Source organism: Cucurbita maxima, unplaced genomic scaffold (genome assembly GCF_002738345.1).
Source record: "Cucurbita maxima cultivar Rimu unplaced genomic scaffold, Cmax_1.0 Cma_Scf00034, whole genome shotgun sequence".
Classification (NCBI taxonomy): domain Eukaryota; kingdom Viridiplantae; phylum Streptophyta; class Magnoliopsida; order Cucurbitales; family Cucurbitaceae; genus Cucurbita; species Cucurbita maxima.
Genome location: NW_019272050.1, coordinates 1,533,167 through 1,553,035, shown reverse-complemented (window position 1 = coordinate 1,553,035; position 19,869 = coordinate 1,533,167). Strand labels below are relative to the sequence as shown.

The following is a 19,869-nucleotide window of genomic DNA, read 5'->3' as shown; positions in this document are numbered from 1 at the left end:
TTTTTTTTTTTTTTTTTTTTTTTTTTTTTTTTTTTTTTTTTTTTTTTTTTTTTTTTTTTTTTTTTTTTTTTTTTTTTTTTTTTTTTTTTTTTTTTTCTGTTGATGCCTTGCCTTCATCTAAAATGGGTTGAATGAATGAACCTTGCAGCGAATGGGATCAACCTCCTAAAGAAATGATACCCCCTGGTTCAATACCGATCAAAGTATGTTAATTTAATCTCTTGATTTCATTGTCTAGGCTGCGAAAGTGTGTTAACAATTATATTCGCAGGATTATGCTATTGAGACACCATTGAAAAAATCATCCTCATCTGCTTTGGGAGATGCTGTTCATGAAGTGAAGATAGACCTTGTCCCTGACAAAGCAATTGCAGCTATAAATTTTGTTTTGAAGGTTGTTATTTTCAGTATTTAACAATTGAAGACGTGTCCTATACCTCTTTGGTCGTTGATCGTGTTCGTTTCTAATATTGCAAGTCCTTTTGGTGAATGGGACTTCTTACTTTTGGTAGTGCAGGATGAAGAAACTGGAACTTGGTATCAGCACAAAGGGAGAGATTTCAAGGTGCCTCTTTTAGGCTACCATGGTGGTGATGGCAATATAGTTGGAACGAAAAAGGGCTTGAACTTATGGCCAGGTTGGGATGTCCTTAAATAATATATAATGTTTCTTTTAATTTGGCTATGCACAGCTATATATACTAAGTGATTTCCTTCAATGTATACATCTTAGAGTATCAAATTTGAAAGTAGTGCCTATGATCTGCTTGAAGTTATGTCTGAGTTCCATTTCTTGCTTCCACTGTGCACTATAGGGAATTTTATTAGTTTGTAGGTTATGATTTTGGATTGCCTGCCTCACTTCCAGTTTCCCTGGTGTTTATCTCATTCTTTCAGCTATTGTCTATCTCACGCTGGTGAGATGTTTAAATTTACTCAATTGCAGGGGCTTTGGGTCAGCTATCCAACCTCATTGTTAAACCAGAACCAAATTCTAAAGGTCAAGAAAGCAGTGGTGAATCTGGAGATACAAAGGAGAAGAATTATTTGGAAGGATTCTACGAAGAGCTGCCTATTGTAAAAGAAGTGGCTGTTGATAACTCGGTCAGTGTTACAGTCAGGAAGTGTCCCGAAACAACTAAATATGTTTTGTATTTGGAAACTGATGTACCTGGAGATGTTACTGTTCATTGGGGAGCGTGCAGGGATGAGACTAGGAAATGGGAGATTCCAGCTGCTCCTCATCCTCCAGAAACAACAGTGTTCAAGAAAAAGGCCTTGCGTACCCCACTACAGGTTCAGTGCAATTTTTTTTCCCCTGAAATTTGAGTCAAATTGATTGCAAACTCATCAAATGCCTCTATTTTTTTGTCATGGGGATGGAATGTTTATTATTAAGCCATCTAAAAACCATTGCATTATCGTCCATTTTGTGAGAAAAGAGTTCATTACAAGTATATCTTTTAAAATTCATTAGAGTAATCGATATTTTAAACATTCTATGCACACATGTACTTTTCAAATCTTCATGTTCGGATTTTATTAAAATGCTTAAGTTTTGATTTCCAGTCAAGAATACTGTATTTTTCATTATTATGAAATACCCCGTTTGCAGCCGAAAAAAGACGGGAAGGGAAGTTGTGGAATTTTCACCGTGGAAGAAGAATTTGGAGGTTTTCTTTTTGTTCTCAAGCAAAATGAGAATTCTTGGTTAAACAACCAGGGAGAGGACTTCTACATCCCCTTCTCAAGCTCTGGTAACATGCCTGTTCAAAAGAAACAGATCAAATTAGAAGATACAGGAGTATCTATAAAATCTGGAGAAGGATCTGAGGGAGTTTCTGTCACTGCTTATACTGTTGGAATTATCAAGGAGATAAGAAATTTGGTTACTGACATTTCTTCTCAGAAGACTCCAAAGAAAAAAACCAAAGAAGCACAAGAAAGCATTCTTCAGGAAATTGAAAAACTGGCTGCTGAAGCCTATAGTATTTTCAGAAGTTCTACTCCGACTTTTACAGAGGAAATACTTGAGACTCCTAAACCTGTAGAACCACCCGTGCAAATTTCCTCTGGCACGGGTTCAGGTTTTGAAATATTGTGTCAAGGGTTTAATTGGGAATCTCACAAGTCCGGAAGATGGTACATGGAACTTAAAGAGAAAGCAGCAGAATTATCCTCACTTGGCTTCACCGTGTTATGGCTGCCACCTCCAACTGAATCTGTGTCACCAGAGGGGTACATGCCAAAGGACTTGTATAATTTAAATTCCAGGTAATTTATAAAAAATATTATAGCTTATACGACATAATAATTTCGTTATGGGTTTCTATGATTTTATTTCTTATGCGGAAACATGTAGAACCTTCTTTTAATCCACTCCTAGATTTGCATTATCACTTGTTAAGCAGCAATTATCCAATGATGAAATTGTCGTTTCATCTCATGCATGGAGTCCAGAGAAATTTTCGCTAGTGATCAGAGAAATTTACTCCTTCCCCTCATATTTAATAAATTGAAAAATAAAAGACATCATCGTTACGGGTAGGATCTTAAATGTTTATAATTGTCCACTCTACTTTCTTCATTTCAGATATGGTAACATTGATGAGCTAAAGGATGTTGTGAAGACATTCCATGATGTTGGGATAAAGGTTCTTGGTGATGTTGTCCTAAATCATCGTTGTGCACAATTTCAAAATCAAAATGGTATTTGGAATATATTTGGTGGTCGCTTAAATTGGGATGATCGTGCCATAGTTTCAGATGATCCTCATTTTCAGGTTTGATTTTCTTTTTGTCCTCTCAGATGCCTGCACTTTAAATGTGATCATTGAAATGAAGAAAAACAGCACTAGACCCTGCCTAGATGTGTAAATGTGATCATTGAACTTTTTAATGTACTGCCTCGTTTATATAACATAGAGATGTCGACTTCCTTTAAATATTTACATTCTTTTTATTAATTTTGGTTACCTGGACAACAAAATTGCTCATTCATTTTTTCATGTCCTGTGCAGGGTAGGGGCAACAAAAGTAGTGGAGACAACTTCCATGCTGCTCCTAACATTGATCATTCACAAGATTTTGTGAGAAATGATATCAAGGAGTGGTTGTGCTGGTTAAGGTTAATTCCCCGGTCAACCCTTGTTTAGACTGAACTATTAATTTCTGTGGAACTTCTTTTTTGGTTTTTTAGTCCTCTATGTGAAGACCTTATCATATTCAAATATAAACGTGAGTCTATAAAGTAGCGTGACATGATAATAAATGGATATTGTGGTGAAAAAAGGCTTTGGACTTAGCCTAGAGGTCTCAAGTTAAATGGCCTCTCATTGCGTACGCTGCTTTCTGTGATGTATACCCTTGAGACTCTTTTTTGTATTGCTTAGTGCTGGTATGATTAAATACAATTCCTCTCTTTGAACTTGTTGAACATAAAAATCTATGGTCATTTTCTAACGAAATGGTAAATGAACCAAATAAATGACGTGTTTGAATTAAGTTTACCCATGAAGGCTCCTAGGTCTCTTTAATTCTTAGAATTGATCAGAATATTTGCCACAATGACCGGGTGTGGTTCTTTTTAATCTTTTTTATGTTTGCTCCTTGAAATGAAACCTTGAAGCTATCTGCATTAGGAAGGGGAAAAAAACATGAAGCCATCTTTAAATTATCAATTGGTGGGTTTCATTCTGGTTGTTTTAATGAAGAGCTCGATGTTCTTAACTTCTATGATTTGCTGATATGCACATCCTCATTACTATCCCGTTTAATTTGAAAGTCTCTTTTTCAACTTGCTTTTAAGAATTAGAGTTGTGTTTTTTTATGCATATGCTTTTGGCTGTTGAAATGCAGAAAGGAAATTGGGTATGATGGGTGGAGGCTTGATTTTGTCAGAGGATTCTGGGGTGGTTATGTGAAGGATTACTTGGATGCCAGCGAACCTTACTTTGCTGTAGGCGAATACTGGGATTCCCTTAGCTATACGTATGGTGAGATGGATCATAATCAAGATGCTCATAGACAGAGAATTGTTGACTGGATAAATGCTACTAATGGAACTGCTGGGGCATTTGATGTTACTACCAAAGGGATTCTTCATTCTGTAAGCTTTCATTTAATTATCTGGGTGTCAAATCTGTGGAAGATGTTTCCTGAGCTTATTCACAATCTAACTTGTTATTATTCTCGCAAGATGTGAGATCCCATATGGGTTGGGAAGGAGAACGAACATTCTTTATAAGGGTGTGGAAACTTTCCCCTAGTAGACACGTTCTAAAATCGTGAGGCTGACGACGATATGTAACAGGCCAAAGTGGACAATATCTACCAACGGTGGCCTCGGGCTATTACAAATGGTATTAGAGTTAGACATCGGGCGGTGTACCAGCAAGAACACTAAGTCCCGAAGGGGGTGGATTGTGAGATCCCACATCGATTGGGGAGGAGAACAAACATTCTTTATAAGGGTGTGGAAACCTCTCGCTAGTAGACGCGTTTTAAAACCTCGAGGAAAAACCTGAAAGGGAAAGTCCAAAGAGAACAATATCTACTAGCGGTAGGCTTGGGCTCTTACACAAGAAAATGAATTGTTATTATATTTCATAATATCTGTTTTCTCCTACTAGTAGTATCTGTTTTCATTGTCTGATGGATTCAAATTACAAAAATCATATTTTTGTTCGTTTGATGCAGTAGTTCTTCAGGTTGCAGCATTACCGTAAAATTCTTGATGATGCAAGAAATTTTTCTTGCTACTCTTAGAACGTCTTATAACCAGTTGGAAAATATCTTTTATAGGCACTTCAGAGATGTGAATATTGGCGATTATCAGATCAGAAAGGAAAGCCTCCAGGAGTTGTTGGATGGTGGCCTTCTCGTGCTGTTACCTTTATAGAGAATCATGACACTGGATCTACTCAGGTTTAGGCATCTTTCCATAAGAACTAATTTATGGCATTTAAAACTGAAACCTGTTGGGTGAAACCTTCATTCGAGATGCTCTCTGATGTTTTACTCTTAATATCGTTAAACTGATCGTCATTATCGATTCCTATGATTTTCTGTACATCTCCTTATGCCATATAGAATCTGCAATTTTCAGCAAATGTTATGCTTTCTGATTTATAGGGTCATTGGAGATTTCCTGGTGGAAAGGAAATGCAAGGGTATGCTTACATCCTGACTCATCCAGGGACACCATCAGTATTCTTTGACCACATTCTCTCCCATTACAAATCTGAAATTGCAGCACTTATTACTCTCAGACAACGAAATAAAGTTAATTGCCGGAGTGCAGTAAGTATACATGACCTTTTATGTGTTCTTATTACTTCAAAAGTTTGAAGAACTTCACTATTTTTATGAACTTTATTTTCCTCACCTTTTCACCTTCTTCGGGATTTTCATTCATTTTCACATTGGTCCAAAAGATGTCAAGGATTTGGAAACAGAATGCACTTCAGATTGAACATTGGCAGTTTCTTTGACTTTAGTTTCTTAGCAATCATTTGTTGGTCGCAAGACCCCGAAATTCCGATTGGCCTATGCCTTTACAGACCAAGAACAAATAAGCCTATGTTTTAATTACTTTGTACTGCATTTCTCAGGTCAAAATTCAGAAGGCAGAAAGGGATGTCTATGCAGCCACCATTGATGATAAGGTTGCAGTGAAGATCGGTCCAGGCCATTTCGAACCTCCTAGCATATCCGGTGGATGGTCGTTAGTTATCGAAGGAAACGATTACAAGGTTTGGGAAGTGTCCAAGTAAATTCTGGCGAGTCCCAAAATTTAGACAATAAGCAACTTGTATGAGACTTTGTGATTGTTGGATGAAGCTCATGTAAATTGTTCCAGAAGGCTGATTGTGGATTGTAGATTTATAGTACTGTTTTATATGTATACATATTCATTGGCTCTTAGAGATGCATTCATTGAGGATGCTGTTAATGTTATTGTAAAAGCTTGAATGATTGATGGCTTAGCTTTGTATAAACTCTTCAGCAGGTTATAATAATACACAAGAAGCTGTGGGTGATGCATTTGCACCCACCCTTTTGATTCTTGAAATTGTGTAATTACTATATGAAATGTCGATCTCTGAACTTTATAATGAACAGAAATGGAAGAAAGTAGAAAAGTAGCAATAAAATAAAAGGTATAATTTATAAGAAAAATATTATATTGAGAAACTGCATGGGTAGTTGGGAACACAATCTTACATTGGTCGGGGAAGAGAATAAAACACTCTTTACAAGGTATGGAAATCTTTCCCTATGCTTTTTAAAGACCGAGGGAAAAGCCCAAAAAGGACAATATCGGACGCGTTTTAAAGCCTTAAGGGAAAAGTCCAAAAAGGACAATATTGAACGTGTTTTAAGGCCTTGAGGGAAAAGTCCAAAGAAGACAATATCGGACGCGTTTTAAAACCTTGAGGGAAAAGCCTAGAGATGACAATATCTGTTACAAATGGTATGAGGGGAAAACTTAGAGATGACAATATCTCTTACAAATGGCATTAGAGCCAGACACCCGATGTGCCAACCTTCTTGCTGTTCCCCAAAAGGGGTAGCTGTGTTCCTGGGCTGTTATAACTTCTCGCTGGGCTGTTATAACTTCTCGCTGTTCCCCAAAAGGGGTAGCTGTGTTCCTGGGCTGTTATAAATGGTATTGGGTTAGTTACAAATGATATCAGAGCCAGACACTCGAATGCCAGCAAAGACTCTGAGCCTCAAAAGGGAGTGGATTGTGATGTCCCACATTGGAAAGACTCTGAGCCTCAAAAGGGAGTGGATTGTGATGTCCCACATTGAGAGAAGAGAACAAAACACCATTTATAAGGAGGTAGAAATCACGCGCGGTTAAAAACCTTGAGGGAGAGCTCGAAAAGAAAAGCTCAAAGAGGACAATATCTACTAGCGGTGGATCTAGACCGTTACAAAAGATATAATTTATAAGAAAAATATTATCTTGTAAGTACATTATAAATTCCAACCTTGATTAATGACGTTATGAACTGGGGGAAAAAGAGGGCTGCAAGAAGGGAAGGTATGAAGTAGTAAACAGTGATTCAAAAGAAAAAACGAACAAAAAGAAGTGAATTTACAGGGAAAAATCTTGTTCCACGACCCTTACATATCATTGATTTTTTAGAATCTGGAAGTATAGTCATTGAATCTCTCAATAGAGTTTATTTGTGTGAAGAAGTAATATCACACAGCAAAACGTCCTCTATCATTGCAAGCCATTTTACTCACTGCCAACTTAAACTACTCAGAAATTTGAAGAAAAATAGAGTAATATCATTCAGGAGAACGTTAAAAGAACGTCTCCTTGGAATATGTGTAAGATATACACAACTTGAACAAATATGTAGATGATGGTAGAATCAACACGGGAGGGTCAGGGTGCACCGCAGACAATGTCTCACTACCCATTAACATCTAGTTGATGAGGCCCTGCAAATTGGTAAAACAAAAACAAATATTAAATGATCGCCAACAAAGCACGCAGTCGTTTTTATAAGATTGTTTGGGGAAATTAAAAAAAAATAGTAAAAACTTCTAAAATTAGAAAACTAAAAATAAAAGCCATAGAAAATGAGACTACTTCCATATAGTAGAAAAGCCTTAGAAAAATGAGACTACTTCCATATAGTAGAAAAGCCTTAGAAAAATGAGACTACTTCCATATAGCAGAAAAGTCAACCTAACACAGGCAGGGTAACATTCAAACTAGCACAATTCGGAAAGCGGACATCTAGTTGGACAAGGTAGGTATGGAATGTGGTGTTTGTCATTTTAAATTCAGATTTCTCCAAGAGAAGACTCCAATTTTAAACAACACTGTTGCACATTAGTGAGCATCAATCACTTCTTCCACATGCATATACTGATAATCTGAAAACGGGGGAAGGATCAAGATGGAAGCAAAAGTTTTCGAACCTCAGCAGGGCTCTTGGTTGGTCTTCTGTAAAATCTCGTGAGAGTGTATCAGTAAGTTCTTTAAGACCCTGAAAGAATAATTGGGGCACTTTCAAACCAGTATAATATAATAAATATTAAATGATATTTAAGACAGGTAAATAAATCACTTTTACGTGTTGATACCCTAAAAAATATCCCCCCACATAAGAATCACTTCTATCTCACATCCCCAAAACCAATACAAGGGCACTTACTCTAGCATCCACCTGATTCTTTTTCAGTAAACTTAAGAAACAAATGTCGATCATAGAAAGTTTTGAAAGGACATTTGGTGCTTCGGCAATAAAAATTATGTAATGCGATGAAGGAATAATTGTTTCATGCTTAGAAGGGCCCCAAACCAGCAAGTTTCAACGGTATTAGGTTGTCATTGAGGAGGAAATCGCTTAAATTATCACATACAAATTGCAAAAGTACTTCGTAATTAAAAAAAAAAAAAAAGGTACTTCACGTTATACACATTCCCCCTTCAACCAATAGGGGATGCTGCATAATACATACCTTTAGATTAGGAGTCTCCAGATGCGTCAGAAGACCCTGAGTTTTACCTGGAAGTTTAAGCTGGTTCTGCAAGTAACGGGATGGATAATGGATGCAAATATTAGTTACATAGGAAAGCATGAAGTGAAGAATCGGATACTACATGTTACATGAGCTCAAAGAATTGAAATTAATAAGAAACGGAAATAATTGAGTAGTAGTTACAAATTGATCAACAGATATATGATAAGGTATGCCAAAAATAAAAGAAATATAATCTCAGGAGTCTTTCCACCAAAAATGAACATAATTAGAGTCACAGGACCCAATTATTGAGAGAAAATTGAAATAATCTAATCGCATCTAAATGGGCATAGTTGAGTTGTTCTAGAATTCAATTAGGGCTAATTTGAATAAGTAATGAATTCAACCTTCAGATCTTCAGGCATTTTCGCTTGCTTTCCATCAACAAAGTTGCACAAGTACAATACACCAACATTTGCAAGTTCCTGATAACAACGGATCATAATTAGCAAAGTTTCCGATCTCTTTTTTCTGATAAGAGACAAAAGAATATATTGATTGAGAAAGAATAATAATAGTAGAAACTATTTTTCTATAATAAAAAAAACCATGTCAGGAAATGAGAACAACTATGGGAAACCTCCCTATTCTAAATATATAGTCGACATTGCAACTAATTTACTATATTTGGTTGGAGACTCACCTATTACAGTACGTAAGACCAGTCAAATGACAAAATCAGTAATATTATAATCCCTAAAAAAAAAAAAAAAAAAAGTTTCTCACCTGCTTATATTCAAGAGAAGATAGTTTCCCGTCCTGAGAAGGAGAAGAGATGCAATATGGTTATTAATGCTCAAGTGAAAAGGATACATCATAAACAGATTCTTTCAATGTCATATCCCTGTTAGTAAATACGAATTCTAAAGAATTTCTCCTATCACTTGTCAAAATTGAAAACCACAAGCAATTATTGAAAGAAAAAAAAACCTGATTTGACATGTCCGTGCAAGAACTGTAAAATTAACGGCATGGTAAACAATGCAATAAGTGGATCAGATCACTTTCACTGAAAACTCACCAAACCAGAAACCATGTTTTGCAGCTGACCCAAGTCAAAGTCGATGCCAGAAAGAGATTTTTGAACTCCTGCTACCTGTTCCACCAATTTTAACCATATCAAGATATCATGTAAATGTTTCCAAATATTTCACAGAATGCACCTCCTACAACTTCATGAGAATGGAATTTTGAACTTTCTACATTTATACAAAGATAAGAAAGCAGCCTTAGCTTGGCTTTATTTCAGATCATATTAAATGGAAGTTATTAATATTTCTCTGAGGCGAGGTACTGCAAATTACTGAGAAAAGAAGTGAATAATGATGGGTTATAGCAGTTGCAACAAAGTAAGAGATTTTAAAAATGTAGATAAGAAAATACATATTATAATGCTAAGAAAGAAGAAAAATCGGCATTTTCAGCAGTTAAAGTTTCTTTAAATCAAGATAAATTTAGAGCACCATGAAGTTCATGGAGCCATTGATTTGACAGAAACAGAGCACCAGCACATGCTTATACCATAGACCAAAATATCTGTTTACTAAAACCTGCACGTGCCATAAAACTCCAAACTAAAGTGTTACAGAGCTGCAAAATCAATCACTTACATCTTCTTTAATCAATTTTGATAGTTCATTCTGCTTCAAAACCTTGTCATCTAAGTTCTCAATCCGCTGTGTCAAATGCCTCTTTGTTGCCTATTTCAACAAAAGAAATGGGTAAAAATTGTCAACATATTCCTTAACCATTGATACAACCATTTGATAATTTCCAACACCAATAAAAGAGTCGTTGACTTTACAGAGACAACAAACTCTCAATAATCACAATCTCACAGGAAGCAAACAAACAAACCCTAAAAAATGGTTGCTTCCTGGATTGCTCTGCAGGAACAGTCATTCAGAACCTTTGGTCACTAACCTGACCAGATAAACATTGGGGCAATTTTTCTCCGTAACACAATTTATTCAGGGTTGAATGAAATAAACCAGCACTAAGATAAAAATAAATAAATAAATAAGCTTTAAAAAGTGTACGTAACTAAGCTCAATTACACATTATATACAGCAGGCAAAAGAAAAGGAATTGGTAAATATCAGTAATATCTGAAATATGGATCAAGCATTGATATGCAGAAAGATCAAGCATATAAATATATCATAGTGGATAAAACATGAGATCTACAACAAAGATATGAGAAGCACATGCCAACTTCTCGAAAGTAATGAATATGAAAAAAAAAAAGATAAAATAAAATAACACTACGACATGAGCCATATCTATGCTTTTTTCCCCCTCTAAATATAACAAAGCTGAAGAGCATACTAGACCAGACTTACAGCAAGGGCCTCCGATACATGCTCCAGATGTTTAGTTAAGTTTGAGACAGCATTAGCCATATTGCGCTTTGTAACATACATAAGGTCTGAGAATGAAAATCCCTGCTCAAACAGAAAGAATAAACAAGATATGAATTATGAAAAAAATAAAAGTAACGACAAAACAACCAATGTGAAATAATATGGAGCACGTTTTTTTAACAAGTTAAATAAAATACCTTTTAAAAATCAAGGCTAGAAAGAGAATTACTTATTGATACAAACGTATAGAAAGAAAGATGATACACGACCCGTTAAATTTTGGGCATATTAAGTACATTGGAATGCCTGAAAAAGAATCTAACTTTACCTTCCACCACATGTATCCATATCCCAAAGCACCCAAAGTAGCAGCTGGAACTACGAGAGATGATAAACTACCTGTAAAAATGATAAATAAAGTTAGTCTACGCCACAAAAACGAAATCATTTGATGCAAAGATCCAGTAATTGGCACATCATCAAACGTCGTATATTAAGCAAATTTCCAATGAATTGATTTAGAATAAACCGGGACTTGCCAATACTTCCAGAGCTTCCATTGAGAATAGTGATTTGACGTGAAGAGGAGAGCTGTCGAACCTCCATAGCTAATCGACGCACCTACACGATTGTCAATTAGGAGTTCAACTAACCAAATAAAAAACTATCGGCCAATGCCACATTAAAAGAGCATATTTGTAATCAGTACCTGAGCAGCAATGGCATCAGCATAGTCAGAATCGCCTTCCGAATGTTCCCCAGACTTCTCTAAGCCCTTCACCAAGGACTGTACGTGCAACAACAGAAAATGCAGTCAATCATACGGAAACAAAACAATGTTAACAAAAGTTTGATGAGCCTAGTTATCACTTGAACTTGATTGAGGTAAATTTAGGAAAGACCCAACTTTTCACGGAAGCTATATCGTTGCAACAATATTCCAGGAAGTGAAATACTGAAGTCGATCATAAATAAATGATCAAATAATAATTGGAAAACTCCCGTCACGAACGTTTCGTGGGAAATTAGATAAAAATTGAACAACATCTTAGAACTCTGCTAAAAACGTTCAAGTGCCACGCAACATAGAAACTAAATATGAACAGAAAAAGAACAAAAATAAGAAAGATCCACACCTGAAGTTCACCCAACACATCCGACAATTTACCATTCTTAAGCAAGATCGTACTAGTGTAGCCTGTAAAAACAAACACAATAGCATGATAGAAAATTGGGTTTAGATCATATGAACTGCACAATAGTATAAATTTGGGAGATGAGAAGTAATGGGAAATACCAGCTCCAACAAGAATCAGGATCTTCGAAACCCCTATTCCAGTATGCATAGCCATAGTGGTGTTCGGAAACCCTAGAGCGGAGAATTGGGGGCTCGGAGAGGACAGAATAAGTCCGGAATTGATATCCGGAATGCCGTGTTTAACTTTTACTATAACTGGTAGGCGATCAATTTTCTTTTTGTAATAATAAAAATAAATAAATCCAAATTGTCACCGAACGACGACGTTTGATCATACAAAACCGCCTAAGTCAATGTCAAGTGGTTATTAACAAGTCGATGGATGTATGAACGTATGTATATGCATGTATGTATATATATATATATATTTATGTATGTATTGATCACAACTAAAAATAGATTACTAAGACGTGTCTAAAAAAATTATTTATGGATAAAAATTAAAAAAATACTTTTAAATTTTTTTCATTTTGCAATCTAAAAAATATTAATTAAAATTTAAAATATATCGACAAATTATAAAATATTATTTTTTTAATTTTTTTTAAAATATTTAAATATGTTTTATTAGGTTGATGTAATTTTGAAAGTTAAATATATTTAAGAAACTTCTATATATTTTTTAAATAAATTATTAACTCTTTCCTATGAAATTATCGTTTTTTTATTATTATTTTTTTTTTTAATTTTACCATTTTAAAATTATTGGTTTAGAAAGTAGCTCCAAGTTTTTATCATACAGGACCAACCCAACCTGAACTATAAAAAGTTGAGTTGGGTTAGATTGGATTAACCTTTCAAATAGATTAACAGTGGCATTTTTCACTCCCATGAGACCAAAAAAACCAACGCACCAGTTACATGCTGGTTGGCTACCTTTTATTACAGAAAGGAGATGGAGAGGCGCTGGACAGGTGTTGCCCACCTCAATACCGGAAATGGCAAGTGGCGTTTGAAGGAGACACATCCATACACGTGCCCAGAAGTTGAGGTATTTGCGATAAATCCTCGAACAACATGTTTGTTTATTGACCGAGAAACTTTCCGATCTGATTCCTGAAACTCAGCTAATAAAGCACAACAAATCTTAAGAACCGATCGAAGAACATCCTTTTGAGGTAAGTATAATATGGTTTTCTAAGCATTATTTCAATTGCGAGATATGGCACAAGAAACGGTGGCTAAGTATTCTGCATTGTCAAACTGTGAATCTTACTTTGAGCGCATTCAATCCACGAAGAAACTTCCAAAACCCTTACAGGAGACGCTCAATCATGCGTTTTCCAGGATCCCAGTTTCATCGTTTCCTGGAGTTCCAGGAGGCAAAGGTAATAATGAATGCCAACGATTTTTACAATTTCAGAACTCAGAATATATGTTTATGAATCAAAGATTGGTTGTTTGTAGTTATTGAGATTCCAGCAGACACAACTATTGCTAATGCTGTGAAGATTCTATCTGAATGCAAAATTTTATCAGCTCCTGTAACGAATCCAAATGCAAGAGAAAATATGAGTTGGAGAGATAGGTACCTAGGGATTGTAGATTATTCGGCGATTATCTTGTGGGTGTTGGAGAGTGCGGAACTTGCCGCGGCTGTTTTATCCGCTGGTTCAGCCACGGCTGTTGGAGTTGGTGCAGGGGCAGTTGGTGCTATTGGAGCGATGGCATTAGGTGCCACAGGCCCCGTTGCAGTTGCAGGGATAGCTGCAGCCGCGGTGGGAGCTGCTGTGGCTGGTGGAGTTGCTGTTGACAAAGGGATCGGTAAGGATGCTCCCACGGCTGCTGATAGTTTAGGAGATGACTTTTACAAAGTCCTACTACAAGAAGAACCGTTCAAATCAACAACTGTAAGCTCTTAAACTACGCCACACAAAGTCTTGGTATTGATAAGCCATTGACACTTTGATATTCCAGGTCGAGTTAATATTGAAATCCTACCGCTGGGTTCCATTTCTTCCGGTGACCCAAGACAATTCCATGTTGTGTATCTTACTGCTACTCTCAAAATATAGATTGAGGAATGTTCCTGTCATTGAATCAGGAAAACCCGGCCTCAAGAATTACATAACTCAATCTGCAATAGTTCAGGGTCTTCAAAGGTGTAGAGGAAGGGACTGGTTCGACTGTATAGCTGCGAGACCCATTTCTGATTTGGGACTTCCTTTCATGTCATGTCACGACGCAAGTATTTGTAGTGGCTGGCTGATTTAGGTTTTGTAATGTTCTTATTTTTTTTTTTTTTTTGTTCAACTTTAATTGTTCTTTGTCTTTTTGGTCAGGTTATTAGCATCCAAAGCGAAGAGTTAATACTGGAAGCTTTCAAGAAAATGAGAGATAATCATATTGGGGGCCTTCCAGTCGTCGAGGGACCAAGGAAAAGGATTGTGGGAAATATAAGTATAAGAGACATAAGATATTTGCTGCTTACACCTGAACTTTTCTCCAATTTCAGGTCGGATAGCTGCCAAAATTATATTTTAGGAATCACGACCCTTCACAATTGTATGATATTACCCACTTATGGCTCTGCTTTTAGTTTTCCGAAAGGCTTCATATCAATAGAGATAGTGTTCTTTACTTATAAATCCATGATCAACCCCTTAATTAGCCGATATGGAACTCCTCTCCTAACAAAGTACGCCATAAAGCCTCCCCTGAGGTTTATAGTACACCCTTTGCTCGACACTTGAGTCACTGTTGACTTCATCTTCGAGTCTTACAACCTCTTGTTCGACGTATGAGGATTCTATTGAGATGGCTAAGTCAAGGCATGACTCTGATACCATGTTAAGAATTATAAACCTCCACAATGGTACGATATTGTCCACTTTGAGCGCTCAAAGTTCTCGTGACTTTGCTTTTGATTTCCTCTAAAGGTCTCATACCAATGGAGAGACATCTTCTTAATTAGTCATGTGAGATTCCTTTTCCAACGAACAATGTTCAACATTATGCCGGTTGAATTACGTTTCATTCCCGAAATGCTCTAAGGAATGGATAGTGTAGTGATAGAACTTTAGATAGTCTATTTAATCTTTTATGTTTTTTTGTGTTGGGTTTCAGGAAGCTTACTGTCATGGATTTCATCAAAATAGTTGCTACGTTTCCTGAAGATGTTGGAAGACTTGCCCCACCAATTACATGCAGACTTGAATCAACTCTTGGCTCTGTTATTAATAGTCTTGCTTCCAAGTCAGTCCACAGGATCTATGTGGTAGCTGGTGATGAGGAAGTGGTCGGGGTTATCACCCTAAGGGATGTGATCTCCTGCTTCATTTTTGAACCACCCAACTACATAATCAACCACTTTGGATTCTCCGCCGAAGAAATGTTGAATGAGCCACAGCTATAAGTTTTCTCAAACTTACGACCGATATCAAAGATGTAAATTTTGGTTCAACATCAAAGTGTGGTAGCAATAATCGATCGATCTCTTATGATTTTATTTTTGGTTTTTTCAAAATGTGTTTCGATTTTGTTTTTTGTTTTTTCGTTCAAAATGTGTTCTATTAAAGAGGATAGTGTTATCTATTTATGAACCCATATCTTCTCATTAATTAACTATTAACTTATTAGTGATTCTTAATCATTGTAACAGTTCAAGTCTATCGTAAGTAGATATTTTATGTTTTTTACTCATTACATATGATATCAAAGTCATGCATCGAGCGGTGTGCGAGTGAAAACGTTTGGTCCTTAACGGGGTGGATTGGAGAGGGGAACGTAACATTTCTTAGAAGGGTGTGAAAATCTAGATGCATTTTAAAATGTGGGTTTGGGGTGAAAACCTCTCCTATTGAATGTATGTGGGTTTGGGGTGTTACAAATAGTATTAGAGCTCCCTATCAGATACATGGGGTTGATAGTTGTATATAATAGACCGTATATAATAAACCAAAAGCGGAAAATATTCAGTAGACTTGTGTTAGAAATGATATCAAAATCGTTCATAAATTTTTCTTAAAAGATGAGAAGGTAATAATAAAATTTCTTAAGAATTTCTATTCAAAATAAGTTTTTTTTAGAAAATTTAAGATATTATTTAAATTTTCTAAAATTTAAAAATAATTTATAGTTTGATTATTTACTTTAAAATATGTTTTCATATCCATATATATATATATATATATATATATATATATATTTTAGATAATATATTTTTCAACTCAATATTAAAATAAGATAAATAGATAAAAATTCGATATTCAACCATTGAAAGAAATAAGAATATTCTAAAAAAGATATTTGCGTAACAAATACGGTTGCCAATGAAAAAAAAAATCTAATTAATATATTATTCACTTCTAAAAAAAAAAAGAAAATAAATATATTCGGCAAGTCGCGACCTATATTAGTGTTGTTATACAGGTCTACAATAATGTGTATAAGTTAAAGATGTCTATCGCACACTTTTCTATTTATTTTGATAGAAATTGATTTCGAGTGGTTTTGACTAGTTTATTATTTAAAAAAATAGTTATTTTAAAATTTTTGTTTTACAATATATATTTTTTAATATTATAGTATAGTTTTTAGCATATTTTTTAATTTAAATATAACTTAAATTTCAAAATTAACTAATATATATATATATATATATATATATTTAAATTTAAATGTGAGTTGAAAATATATTTAAATAAAATGAAGGGGAGATTTAGGTGAGACCGAAAATATAGATCAAATGGATATTTATATATATAATTCCTTTTTTTTTTTGTTTGTTTGTTTGTGATATAAATGCAATAATATAAGCAATACTCTGGATTTTCTTTGCGCTCTTTCTGACTTTGATCGTGTTTTGGCCACCGGAGAAGTCTCTCATCGACAGTCCCTCTCGTTAGACCGGAAGAGCATTGAGATCGGATTTTTATTTGATTTAGCTTCTAAATCAATCGAGATCAGCGAGGGCTCTCGCTGCGTTAGGTTATTGGTAAAGGTATTTCGATCATTTTTTTTTTTTTTGAGTTATTGTCTTACTTGGCCATCTTGTTGATTTTGGTTTGGATTTGTAGATCACCGTCATGTTACTGATCTTTGTTTCGGACGTAATTGACGTGGTTTTCGGGTGGATGTACATGTGTACATACTGTGGTGTGAAAGACTTGTTCGCCCTAATTTGTTAGGTGATGTAATCTTCTTGTCTGACTGGCTGTTTAGGACAGAGATCTAGGGGTTTTGATTAAGGCGAGGGTACGGGACTGGATATATTCATGTGCAACGGGTTGGCCTTTTAGGTTGGCTAAGGCGCGGGGTTGCAATGGGCAGTAGTTAGATTTCTTGATTGAATTATGTGCAAGGACTTGTCTTGTTTGTTCTATAAGTGAAATTAAGCGATATCATCAATTGAAGTGGTCCATTTTTCTTTGGTCGTTGGTGATATCGTGGAAGATGGAGGCGCTCCCTTCTCATCTGATTCATCTTGTTTCTTGCTCTTTATCGAATTTTCACTTTGTTGAATTTTGACATTTTGTATCTTTGAATGGTATCTTTTCATGTTTGGACTGAGATCAATCATTTGTCTGCATTGGCCATGTGGGCGTTTAAGAAAGTCAAGTTTAAATTGTTTTGATTTACTTTCAGCCGGTGAGGATGTCTACTCCTGCGAGGAAGAGACTGATGAGAGACTTCAGGAGGTTGCAACAAGACCCACCTGCCGGCATCAGTGGTGCTCCCCAAGACAATAATATCATGCTATGGAATGCTGTTATATTTGGGTATGACTTTGTTCCTTTTTTCTTATCATATTTTTTTATACATATCCACCATTGCTTCTGTTACTCACTGATGATATGGTATTTTATATGTTTTTTTCGTTGGCTTTTGCAGACCAGATGATACACCTTGGGATGGAGGTATTCTGAATTTCTGAGTCTAAATGACTTATTAAGAAGACAACAGTTTTGTTATTAGGATCAAGTCCTCTATTGATTGAAAATTCGAGAATAATTAAAACTTTCTAAAATTCTGATTACTGTCACCTTAGAGCTTGAAATTCATAATGCCGGAGTTGCTTTCATCTCTCATGGTGCGAGTTATGGAGATGTAACTTGAAGGATGGGATCCATGCATTCTTCTGTTCTTTTCTAAACGTTTGGTTATATTGACAGGGATATCAGCATCTTGTTTGATTTTCTGAAAATTTCAATTAATTTTATATTTGATTTTGGTAGTTTTTTCTTTTCTTAAGTATATTTATTTGTGAACTTCTTGTGTAGTTTATGATTTATAATTTGGTTGCCATTTATTTGAGTTGACCAGGTACGTTTAAACTGACCCTTCAGTTCACTGAGGATTATCCAAATAAGCCACCGACAGTCCGTTTTGTCTCTAGAATGTTCCACCCTAACAGTAAGTTCACAATCTCATGGAATGTGTCTTTAAAAACATCTTATACTTTATGTGATTTGTTCTTGGTCAATTTGAGTGCTTTTTGTAATCACCGTTGGCACTAGGTTTCAAGATGATGACTGGTTCTACTGTTAGTTTTTTTGACCTACTTCTTTTTTTTCGTGTATGCTGATGTGCTTAGTTAATTTTGACTTGCTAAGAAATTTAAAATGGGAAAGAAAGACCATCTATTAACACTGGTGTGTCTGCTTCATCAAACCTGTATGTGAATCCTGTGCACTATGTTTGATATGTATAGCATGTTCGGCTTGGACATAGTTGGGTGATTTAAATGAGTGAAAAGCAAGAGAGATATAGTATGACTATCCTGTAAAACGAAAAAGTAAATGTTTTCTGTGCATGTTGCTGAGCCTTTTGTGCTCATTTGGCTTTTGCAATCACCTTCAGTTTATGCCGATGGAAGCATTTGTTTGGACATTCTGCAAAATCAGTGGAGCCCAATCTATGATGTAGCAGCTATACTCACCTCTATTCAGGTACCACCTAATCAATTTTGCATCAATGTATATCAAGGCTGTAAATTTTCTTTCTTTATGATAAATAGCCTCCTTTTATCTTTGTATGTGATGAAAAGCATGTAATCATTGTCTTAAAAGAAACTTGTCATTTACAGTACTGTGCCCTACTTTAGTTGTACAATGCACAAGGTTCATGTGTCCTGAGGATGCTTATCGTACCATATCTATGAAATTAGCTGGGGGTTAAAAATGAACATGAAAAAAGGACATGGCGGAAAGTAGATTTTAGAGTTAAAATTGTTATTTACATGAGGAAGCCACTCATTGTGGAAAAAGGTCCTCCCTCGGTAAAAATAACAATCTCATTAATTGTGAAAAGCCACACACTAGAAAAATTGAAAGAGAATAGAGTCCAAAGAGAGCTTCACGAGGAGATTATGTTTATGAGAAAAATGGTGGGAGTTTGGGTGGTGTAAAACATGCGTCCGAAACCAAGTGCACCATGAAAATGATTGATTGATGGAGGAAGACAATTTTATCCTCCAAGAAAGAAATTTATTGAGCTTTAGTGGTCCTTGGGTTTGGTCGTATTGGGATTCCTTGTTTGTCGCTTCCCTCTTTGTTCATGCCCTGATCTTAATTTTCATCCATTAGTTGTGTGGGGAGCCCCAAATCTCGCTTTCCCTTCATGGTTTGCTTATCTTTTGAAAACTTTATTTCCCCACGACCTTTTGATTGTGAGAAGAGGAACAATATTTGATCTCATCCCCTAAATTTGTTTCCCCCTCGAACAACATTTTTTTTTTTTTTTTTTTTTTTTGCG

At 35.6% G+C, this 19,869-nt stretch overlaps 4 protein-coding genes across 8 annotated transcripts in view; 3 read left to right on the top strand and 1 right to left on the bottom strand.

Annotated features, from left to right (window-relative positions):
* LOC111467335 (alpha-amylase 3, chloroplastic-like) overlaps window positions 1-6,073 on the top strand; it is a 6,976-nt gene extending 903 nt beyond the window's left edge. Inside the window, exons 3-13 of one of the 2 annotated variants that reach the window (XM_023112183.1) lie at window positions 149-203; window positions 272-394; window positions 518-638; window positions 947-1,296; window positions 1,616-2,274; window positions 2,594-2,783; window positions 3,021-3,127; window positions 3,859-4,108; window positions 4,804-4,926; window positions 5,134-5,301; window positions 5,613-6,073. In XM_023112183.1, coding sequence (XP_022967951.1) covers window positions 149-203; window positions 272-394; window positions 518-638; window positions 947-1,296; window positions 1,616-2,274; window positions 2,594-2,783; window positions 3,021-3,127; window positions 3,859-4,108; window positions 4,804-4,926; window positions 5,134-5,301; window positions 5,613-5,774 — 2,308 coding nt within the window. In that variant the 3' untranslated portion in view covers window positions 5,775-6,073. Of the gene's footprint in view, window positions 1-148; window positions 204-271; window positions 395-517; window positions 639-946; window positions 1,297-1,615; window positions 2,275-2,593; window positions 2,784-3,020; window positions 3,128-3,858; window positions 4,109-4,803; window positions 4,927-5,133; window positions 5,357-5,440; window positions 5,587-5,612 lie in introns of those variants that run through there. The other variant, XM_023112184.1, reaches the window with a different exon arrangement.
* A 1,010-nt stretch (window positions 6,074-7,083) lies between these two features.
* Window positions 7,084-12,369, bottom strand: LOC111467623. The gene is made up of 13 exons (XM_023112594.1): window positions 12,214-12,369; window positions 12,053-12,114; window positions 11,626-11,703; window positions 11,456-11,537; window positions 11,245-11,315; window positions 10,896-10,997; window positions 10,164-10,253; window positions 9,575-9,649; window positions 9,280-9,312; window positions 8,901-8,978; window positions 8,491-8,556; window positions 7,948-8,015; window positions 7,084-7,461 (listed from the first exon to the last, which is right to left on the bottom strand). Exons 1-13 carry the CDS (start codon window positions 12,266-12,268, stop codon window positions 7,440-7,442), a joined length of 882 nt encoding a protein of 293 aa, XP_022968362.1. The 5' UTR covers window positions 12,269-12,369; the 3' UTR covers window positions 7,084-7,439.
* A 661-nt stretch (window positions 12,370-13,030) lies between these two features.
* On the top strand, window positions 13,031-15,593 carry LOC111467622 (SNF1-related protein kinase regulatory subunit gamma-1-like). The gene is made up of 5 exons (XM_023112593.1): window positions 13,031-13,502; window positions 13,582-14,024; window positions 14,092-14,358; window positions 14,457-14,629; window positions 15,241-15,593. The coding sequence occupies exons 1-5, from the start codon at window positions 13,337-13,339 to the stop codon at window positions 15,527-15,529; spliced, it is 1,338 nt and encodes a 445-aa protein (XP_022968361.1). The 5' UTR covers window positions 13,031-13,336; the 3' UTR covers window positions 15,530-15,593.
* Window positions 15,594-16,893: 1,300 nt separating this feature from the next.
* The window catches only part of LOC111467400 (ubiquitin-conjugating enzyme E2 2-like), a 4,094-nt gene continuing 1,118 nt past the window's right edge, over window positions 16,894-19,869 (top strand). Inside the window, exons 1-5 of one of the 4 annotated variants that reach the window (XM_023112267.1) lie at window positions 16,894-17,107; window positions 17,758-17,894; window positions 18,007-18,032; window positions 18,439-18,528; window positions 18,976-19,064. In XM_023112267.1, coding sequence (XP_022968035.1) covers window positions 17,770-17,894; window positions 18,007-18,032; window positions 18,439-18,528; window positions 18,976-19,064 — 330 coding nt within the window. In that variant the 5' untranslated portion in view covers window positions 16,894-17,107; window positions 17,758-17,769. Of the gene's footprint in view, window positions 17,117-17,642; window positions 17,663-17,757; window positions 17,895-18,006; window positions 18,033-18,438; window positions 18,529-18,975; window positions 19,065-19,869 lie in introns of those variants that run through there. The other 3 variants (XM_023112269.1, XM_023112268.1, XM_023112266.1) reach the window with 3 other exon arrangements.